The 9,592-nt window shown below is 27.2% G+C and overlaps 1 protein-coding gene and 1 pseudogene across 3 annotated transcripts in view; one reads left to right on the forward strand and one right to left on the reverse strand.

The window, feature by feature from the left end:
* Positions 1 to 914: 914 nt before the first annotated feature.
* Positions 915 to 2,719, reverse strand: LOC113787631 (ATP synthase subunit a, chloroplastic-like; annotated as a pseudogene).
* Positions 2,720 to 7,323: 4,604 nt separating this feature from the next.
* The window catches only part of LOC101508905 (F-box protein CPR1), a 2,923-nt gene continuing 654 nt past the window's right edge, over positions 7,324 to 9,592 (forward strand). Inside the window, exons 1-2 of one of the 3 annotated variants that reach the window (XR_012161307.1) lie at positions 7,324 to 8,791; positions 9,385 to 9,505. Coding sequence is in view for 2 of the 3 variants with exons in the window: in XM_004507570.4 (XP_004507627.1) it covers positions 7,629 to 8,791; positions 9,385 to 9,424 (1,203 nt within the window). In the remaining variant the exon portion in view is untranslated. The remainder of the gene's footprint in view (positions 8,792 to 9,384; positions 9,506 to 9,592) is intronic. The other 2 variants (XM_004507570.4, XM_027336796.2) reach the window with 2 other exon arrangements.

Consider the following 9,592-nt stretch of genomic DNA (forward strand, 5'->3'; position numbering starts at 1 on the left):
TACATCAAAATATTCTACTTTTAGATAGTATTAGTTGATTGGCTTATTTTTTTTGGCTAAATTACATATGTGGTTCTTTAACTTAAGTTCAGGTAACGTTTTAGTCATTTATCTTTTTTTTTTCCCGATTCAGTCCTTTATTCCTAACAATATCAAATAAAGTATGAAAATATGAGTTTATTTGAAGATTTACGTTACGAATTTGATAAAATTTGTATTATATTGAAGAATATAATTAATTTTATGAGTTTTGATTGAATTTTTTTTTTAATTTTTTGTATAAAAAAGGATAACATTTTTGAAATTTTAAAATATAAAATATCAAATTGCCACTTAAGATTAAAATAAAGGACCAAGTCGGGAAAAAAAGAAAAGATAAATGACTAAAACGTTACTTGAAATTAAGTTAAAGGACCACAGATGTAATTTAGCCTATTTTTTTGGAGTAGTTGACTCTGACTCAGGAAATAAAGTTGAAAGATAAATTTTTTTAGACTTAGTTGGAGGTCGTTGGCCCGAGAAACGACTTAACACTATGAGTGATTTTTTCTTTGGTCGTTTTAATAATTATTATTATATCATTTTAATAATTGTTATTATTTATTTAATAAATTAAAAATGATTCAATTAATAAATAATAATAATAATAATAAATAATAATACATTAATAATAATAATAATTATTATTATTATTATTATTATTATTAAAAATGATTATAATTAAAATTAAAAATAGTAAATTATATTATAAATTTAAAAGAAAATACATTAAAAAATAAAAAAATTATATTAATAACATGAAACAAAATACATTAAATTAACTAACAAAAATATATAAAGAAAAAAATATCAAATTTATACTATTGATGTCTACCTAAATGACTTTCAGTTCTACGTCTAGGACGTCGTCGAACTCATTTAGCTCTTTGAACGAGTTGAGGTTCTTTTGGTTCATCCTGATTTTGATCATTATAGTCAATATAAGTTGTAGGTGAATTAGAACCATTACCACCTGCTTCCATATAATTTTGAGACCGATGATAATTATACCTAGAATCAAACACGGCATAAGTCGACTCAGGAATTTTAAAATAGTCAAGAATACGTTTGCAACTGCTGTCATATCCTTATAAGCAGTTGACCTCTCAATCAACCTCACAACAACAAAACATAACACAACCGTCTCTATCATCACCTCACCTATCTGAGTCGACTTTTTTATAATTTGTTTGGAAGCTGGTGCACAATTCCTGAATCGGCTTATGCCGTGTGTTGATTCTGTGTATAATCATCGGTCTCAAAATTATATGGGAGCAGGTGGTAATGGTTCTAATCCATCTACAACTTACATTGAGGATAATAATCCAAATCAGGATGAATCAGAAGAACCTCAACTCAATCAAAGAGCTAGACGAGTTCGAAGACATCCTTGATGTGGAATTGGACGTCAGGTGGATAAATTTGATGTTATTTTCTCTATATATTTATGTTAGTTAATTTAATGTATTTTGTTTCATGTTATTAATATAATTTTTTTTTAATATATTTTCTTTAAAATTTATAATATGTTTTATTATTTTTAATTATAATTATTTTTAATTATAATCATTTTTAATAATAATAATAATAATAATAATTTATTATCATTACTATTATTATTTATTAATGTATTATTTATTATTTATTATTTATTATTTATTATTTATTATTTATTATTTATTATTTATTATTTATTATTTATTATTTATTATTTATTATTTATTATTTATTATTTATTATTTATTATTTATTATTTATTATTTATTATTTATTATTTATTATTTATTATTTATTATTTATTATCATTATTATTATTTATTAATTTAATTATTTTTAAATTATTAAATAAATAATAATTATTATTTAAAAAAATCACTCTTAATGCGAGGTCGCTCCTAAAAAATTCACTCTTAGGAAAAAAGAATCTTGACTGCATTAAAATACAAATGGGTCAAACAAATATTACTTTTAAAAAAAATATATAAAAGAGATTTATCTAAAAAGTCTCTTTCTATTTTTTTTTTACAATTCTCTAATAATTGTTTTTATTTATATCTTACTTATTATACTTGTTGTATTTTTTTGGGTTAGATAATCCCTACTAGTATTAGTTAAATTTTTCAAAATTTCATTCGATTTTTTTAGTTATGTTCTGAAAGCTGATTATCGTGAGCCCACACATACTTTGTGGCGTGGCAAATAGCAAAATTAAGAGCTTGAATACAACTTGTAAATAATCCAGAAAACATTACCAATATAGGAACTACTAAAGGTACTAACGAAACAAGAACAACAATTATAATTCATCGGGTAATATATTTCGGAACAATAAAAAACTAAGTGTTAAAGGTTTTGTGAAATCTTCAAAGATGTTAATTAGTAAAAGGATTAAACTTGATTAGATGTATTTATTAAAATAAGTCAATCCTTTTTTTTTTTGAAATACTCGCATATAAATATACTATTGACACGTAAGTATATCTAACGTAAGAGTAATATTTATATTATTTGTGGGTGTAACTAACTCTCCATTAGATAATTTTATAATTTTCTAAGACAAAAGAACCATTGACTAATTCGAAACAAAAATAAATAGAAAGAGATTTCTAATAAATGGAATCTAAGAACGATATTTTTCTCCAATTTAAATTTTGTTCACGTCAAGAATGAATTCAATGGTACATTAGATGAAATATAAACGAATTACTATAAAATTTTGTATCTGAGTAAATTTTTTAAATAATATAATCAGAGATTAAGACATGTACTTAATTGAACTTGTAAAATGATTGTAAACTTTTATAAAATAAACTACTAAATAAAAAATAAATGTGTGTAAGTAACATCAGTAGTGTAAGTATATGATGTTCATTAATAATATTTTTATCAAATAAATAATGATTTAATAAATAAATTAAAAATAAAAGAAAAAGAAAAAAACAATTTCAAGTTGTAGAAACTAAATGTTGATAGCATACCTTACATTTTTAGTTTAACACCTTAATACAAACACATTCATTCTTTTTCTTTCTTGTAAGAGACACACAACGCTCAATGATTTGTATTGAGAAAGAACACAAATAATTTATTATTCAACGATTTCAATATACAAAATCACATAAAAGACAATTCTAAAGTAAGTATGTAATTTATTTAATAGATTTACCTAAGGAGATTCAAACACTCCTAACAACCTTCTCATTTGGTTGGCTTAATTACCACCTCAAAGGCCACTATATCCCCTTCATTCCAATACCAACCCTATAAAAAAAGATGGAACTTAGTAAGTTTTGCATTAACAATCGCTCTCCAAATATTGCAACTGTCAAAGACCGATTTCCAACACCTACAATTGATGAACTTTTGAATGAGTTAGTGCTGCAGCAGTTTTTACAAACATTGACTTAGGTTTGGGTTATCATCAAATCAGAGTTGTTCAAGACTGCTTTTAGAATATTTGATTTGATGGGCTTATGAGATTTTGTTTATGCCTTTGGGTATAACTAACACTTCATCTACCTTCGACTCAACGATGAATGTTTTGACATTTTAAAATAAAAAACTTATATTTTTATTATTTTTCATGTGCTAACATTTGTATGTGTCGATAATTATTTTTTTCAAACTCAATTAATAACGGAATATTAACTTAGAATAAAAACTCAAATAAAAAACTTAACAAAAAACACCATTTCAAAATAAACATAAACAATAAAACTTAAAAATTTAGTGACGTTAGATCTAATGGTCAAATTCATTAATTTTATTTTTGTTTTTTAAAACAATTAATATTTTAAAGATTTAAAATATACTCAACTTTTGCTTTTCAACTATACTCTAAGAGTATTTATGATTAATTTTGTACTGAAAAATAAATATGTATAGAATATGAATATATAGTTAAGATAAAAGTATTTTAATATAAATATGTATTAATTATTTTTAATATATGAATGAATTTTGTGATCCTATACATTTCTCACTTATTTTTCCTCGATATACTACTGTTGTATATAGAGCTTTGAAAAATGCCTCAAGACAAAGAGATATCAAATCATCAATCGTAGTTGATGTTCAAAAATTATATATTTATTTTAGTCAAACATATTTAGCATTCCAATTTGGCATATTTGAAGATTAGCATAAAGGCAATGGTAATCTTCTTCTAAAAATTTAGAAACTAATTGTGATTATTCCAACTCAGTATTTTGAAGGCATGCAGCGTCATCGCGGATAAGGGCTTATATCTGATTACTCAGCATTTCCCTATCGTGACTAATCCATATCTAGTCTAGCGTATAATAATAACAAATTAAACAAGTAAACATTTTATTATATCAAAATAAAAACAAATTAACTTTGTTACCCCACAAAAATGCATATCCGCCACAAAGAAAATGCTATTTGTATATTGCTAATTGCAATGTAAAAATTAAGGGAATAAATTAAATTTAATCAAATTGTTTGCGCGATGGAGAAGATTTGGGTTTTCTTTTCCAAACATAGGAGGACTTAATTGTGGACCATGGAAGTAAATTGAAAATACTTTTGCTGACCTTTCATAACAATTGTTGTATACAAAATGATATGGTTGCGTGACACTTAATTGTATATATGTGGCGATTTTTAATTGTGATATACCATCCACCTGGAAATTGAAAGCGAACGAACGATTTATACGATACTTAATTTAATGTTGGATTTAACTAATACCCAGTGGATCATATGCATTGGTGACCCTATGTGTAACAAGATATATGGATAAAACTATAATTAACCACAATATATACAACATTAACTTAACTTTCACTAGCATTTAAAAAAAAAAAAATATTTCTACGAAAACAAAATTCAAATAGATTTCAGCTCTTGGTATAAGAATATAAGGAGTTCGTTCAAAATGAAAGAATATGAAAATAAATAAATTAATAAATCTTACGGTGATTGTGGATCCGAAGCTATAATCGGGGCCGTGAATTCCTCAAGGATAACGAAGCCACAAGACCCCCCCAAAAGTTGGAATATATACTTTCTATTTCTATATTTATAATTCTATCTCCATATTTTATGCAAATTGTCTATTTTATTTTATTTTATTTTTTAAAAATAAAATAATTTGCATCTTACTAAATTTAACTTGAGTTCTAAAAAATTTAAGAAAAGTTTTAAAAAAATTTCAAATTTTTTAATACACGACTAAATGTGTTTTAAAAAAATAAATTATGTATGAAAACTTTTTTTAAAATTTTTACGATACGTAAACATGTATAAAAAATATAAAATTTGACTATAAAAAAATTATTAAAATACAGAAATAAGAGTATAAATTTTAGAATATGAAGTAAAATCTTCCCAAAAATTTAGTAACTATTACTATTACAATATAGATAGATAGGTCTAGTATATGAAGTTAACAATTATGGCCATATAGTGTTAATATTAACATTTGGTTCTATGATTTTTAAGATTTTCAATCAAGTCCTTCGTATTAATTTTTATTTTCAGTTTGATTCCAATATTATGCATCTATGTTATTTTTGTTCTATGATTAACAATTTTGGCTCTTATTTTATTTGGTTCTGTGATTTTTAAAATTTAGCTTAATTGTAATTTTGGTCTTTCTATTTTAGTTAAATCGCGAAAGTAGTCCTCCCATTTTGTTTATCTCCAGTTTTGGTCCCACAAATAGAATTTTGGTCCAAAATTTGATGAAATTTCATTTTTTAAAGCCGTACTACACCATTTATAATTATATATTTCAGGTACAATGGTTGCAAATGAGATCATGAGGCATGGTGTGACTTAAATAAATGCAAAAAAAAAAAAATTCATGAAGTTTTGGACCAAAATTCTATTTGGGGGACCAAAACTGGGGAAAAACAAAATAGAGGGACTACTTTCGTGATTCAACTAAAATAGGGGGACCAAAACTACAATTAAGCCTTAAAATTTTCAATCGAGTCCTTCATATTAATTTTTATTTTCAGTTTGCTTCCAATATTGTGCATCTATGTTATTTTTGTTCTATGATTATCTCTTATTTTGTAAAATTTTAAGTCAATGTGATTATTTTTTTCTATAATGAGTTCTTTATATAGATAAAGTGGTAAATAAATAATTTCACAACTAAAAAATCTCAATTCTAACTTGAAACATGATATACAATATAAATATAACGTTATTAATATTTGTCAATTAAATTAAATATTAAAATGATTTTTTTTTTCTTGACAAGTTATACTAATACGGTTCTTTTTTAAATTTTAAGCAAAAGTAGCCAATTCAAATCTAAATAAAGATAAAGGATCTAATTAATTATTCAAATAATTATAGGAACAAAATAATATTAATAAATAAATAAAGAAAATATGTCCTAATGTGGTTACCCTAAAAAATTGCAAATCTTTAATAGCAAAGATTAATAGTCCATGTCCATATACGAAACACACGGGACACATACTTTTTTATGAGTATCATAATATTTTATTATTTAATTATATTAAAATTTCATCGATATATATTAATAATGTAAAAAATATTTACACTGTTTAATTATAATTATAATTATTTATTTTTATTATAAGTATTTTTAAAATCGTGTTTATAAATAATTATAATATATTGATAGTATAATTTATTTTTCACTATCAAAATGTACGACAATTACCCTTCATTATATTATAATTTTATTATTAAGTAAATATATTTATATTAATCATACTAACTTATCAATTAGAAATCTAAATTAATCAAAGATTAAATTAAGTAACAAGGTGTACCATGAATCAACCCAATGAGTCGTTGTGATATAGTTTCTGGCCCAAATACAAAAATAAATATTTTTGGGTCCAAAATAGTTAAACCTCCTCTAACTTTAGCCAAGAAAGAGTATGTACCAACAAAAATGTAAGAAAGATGCCTAGAAAAACCTTTTATTGAGTTAGAGAAATTGATTTGTCAGATTTTGCATGCCTTAACATGTCACATGATTCCCTCTCCCACCACAACAGATTGATTTCATGTCATGTAAATTTGTAATGCCCTTCTTTTTCGAGATTTTTTCTGATATTCTTGTTTAAACATTTTTTTATAGTCTTTTTTAAAGATATTTTGATCCTTAAAAAGACTTTTCCGATAGTTTTGTTTAAAGATTTTTCTGATAGTCGTGTTCAATTTTCTTCCAGGGATTTGGTGGAAAAAACTTGATGTACAAAATTAGTCTAACATAAATTAAAAATAATATTTATTTTCTTCACAAAAAATTTAAACTACGAATAAGTAAAAAGGTAAAGTTTTACCTTTGTCCATTTTCATATTCATTTTCATGTTTCATTATCTAACAAAACAAGCAAGTGATCACATATTCACGTGAAACGACACTTTTACAAATACCAACCATTCTTCTTTTGTCAGCAAATAAAAAAATAAAATAAAAAACTTGATGATAAAGGATAATTCAGTAAAACGCCAGTTTGTTTATATTTCGTGGATTTCTCCGACCAAAAAACCCGTAAAAAAAAAAAAAATCGAAACGACGAAAATCTGAAACTAACCAAACTAAAATCCGTTAGCCGCACCGGCACAGTCCGATGGCGGATCTTCCGTCGGAAGTAATCACCGAAATCCTCTCAAGAATTCCAGTAAAACCCCTACTCCGCCTCCGCTGCACGTGCAAACTATGGCGTTCCCTTATCGACAGCACCGACTTCATTTTCTTCCACCTAACCAAATCAAAAGATTCCAATATCATTCTCCGGCAACACTCTCGTCTCTACGAATTGGACTTAAACTCCATGGATAGAGTAAAAGAACTTAACCATCCTCTCATGTGTTACAGTAACCGCATCAAGATTTTAGGTTCATGTAACGGCCTTCTCTGCATCTGTAACATCGCCGACGATATCGCTTTCTGGAACCCTTCGATTCGCAAGCATCGGATTATTCCATCTGCGCCACTCATACGAAAAGATAAAAACAGCGACGAAAACACGAACGCCAATTCAAACGCCGCCGTAACTACTCTCTTAGCCGCACGCGTTTATGGATTCGGTTACGATTCGTTCTCCGACGACTATAAATTGGTTAGCATTTCGTATTTCGTGGATCTTCATAATCGTAGCTTCGATTCGCAGGTTAGGGTTTATACTATGAGAACCGATGTTTGGAAAAACGTTCCGAGTATGCCTTATGCTTTATGCTGTGGTAGAACCATGGGGGTTTTCGTTTCCGGTTCGATTCATTGGGTTGTGACTCGGAATGTTGAACCGGATCAGTCTGATTTAATAGTTGCTTTTGATTTACGGTTTGAGATCTTCCGGGAAATTGAACTTCCGACGACGGTCGATGGAAAATTCGAAATGGAAGTGGCAGTGTTCGGAGGGTTGCTTTGTGTGATTGAGAATAGAGGTAGTGAGGGTTTTAATGTTTGGGTAATGAGAGAGTATGGATCAGGTGACTCGTGGTGTAAATTGTTTACGGTGGAACAACCACGTGATGTGAAATTGATAAAATGTTTGAAGCCTTTGGGTTATTCGAGAGATGGTGATAAGGTTCTGTTTGAGCAAGATCGTGGGAAGCTATGTTGGTATAACCTTCAAAGTAAAGAACTGAGTTGGGTTAGAATTTCAGGAATGTCTAAATCTGTTGAAGGAGTCGTTTGTGTTGGAAGCCTTGTTCCTCCTAATTTAATGAATCGAAGTGTTCATAGCAAGATACAAAAACTTGGGGAGGAAAAGAAGAATAAGAAGAAAAGGTAACATAACATAACAGTGCTGATTTTGGATTCTCTTTTTTCTTATATGAAAGAAAATATTTTCTCTATTCTTTAACTCAATTTGCTTTTGTAATGTTTTGTTTCTCTTTCTCTATTGTTTATCATGTGAGTTGACCTTGACTTGAACAAGTCTTCTCTTTATCCCATTGCTTACAATGATTGGGAACGTAGTGGCTGATAGAAGGGTCCCATTTCTGAAATTTTGGTACGGTGAAGGATGAGATGTTTTATTCTCATCGCTAGAATTAACTTTTCAATGTTGAATTATCAAAATTTAAGGTCAGACTAAGTCTGAGAAGGTGAATCTTATTATAAAAAAAATACCTGTATCTGTTGAGATCTATAGGTTTTATTCTAATTCTCATCTGAATTAGTTGGAGATTTTAAATGGATAGAGGCAAAGGAAGATTTTGAAAAATACTATTAGAGAAAGACTTAGAGATTTATGAGTTGGATAGAGATATGTTATGACAAAAGGTTACAACTTGTTTAATCTATGTAGCCAACCCTATTTAGTGGGATAAGGATTGGGTTTTTGTTGTTTTCTTTATGCATGCTTCGCTTTCTTACAGGGACGACTTCCTGTCCAAAGGATTCAAGTTAACATTGTAAACGAGGACAAGAAGAGAAGAGAGAATGGTATACAACTGAAACTGAGGAACTAACAATTCATGAGTTATATCTGGTAGACTGGTACTGAAATTTGCCATGGCTCATGGGGAAGAGTTGGAATGATCAGTATCCAAGCCCTTTTTTTAATTGTTAATTTTGACTTCTCTT

This window comes from Cicer arietinum, chromosome 7, assembly GCF_000331145.2.
Source record: "Cicer arietinum cultivar CDC Frontier isolate Library 1 chromosome 7, Cicar.CDCFrontier_v2.0, whole genome shotgun sequence".
Lineage (NCBI taxonomy): Eukaryota > Viridiplantae > Streptophyta > Magnoliopsida > Fabales > Fabaceae > Cicer > Cicer arietinum.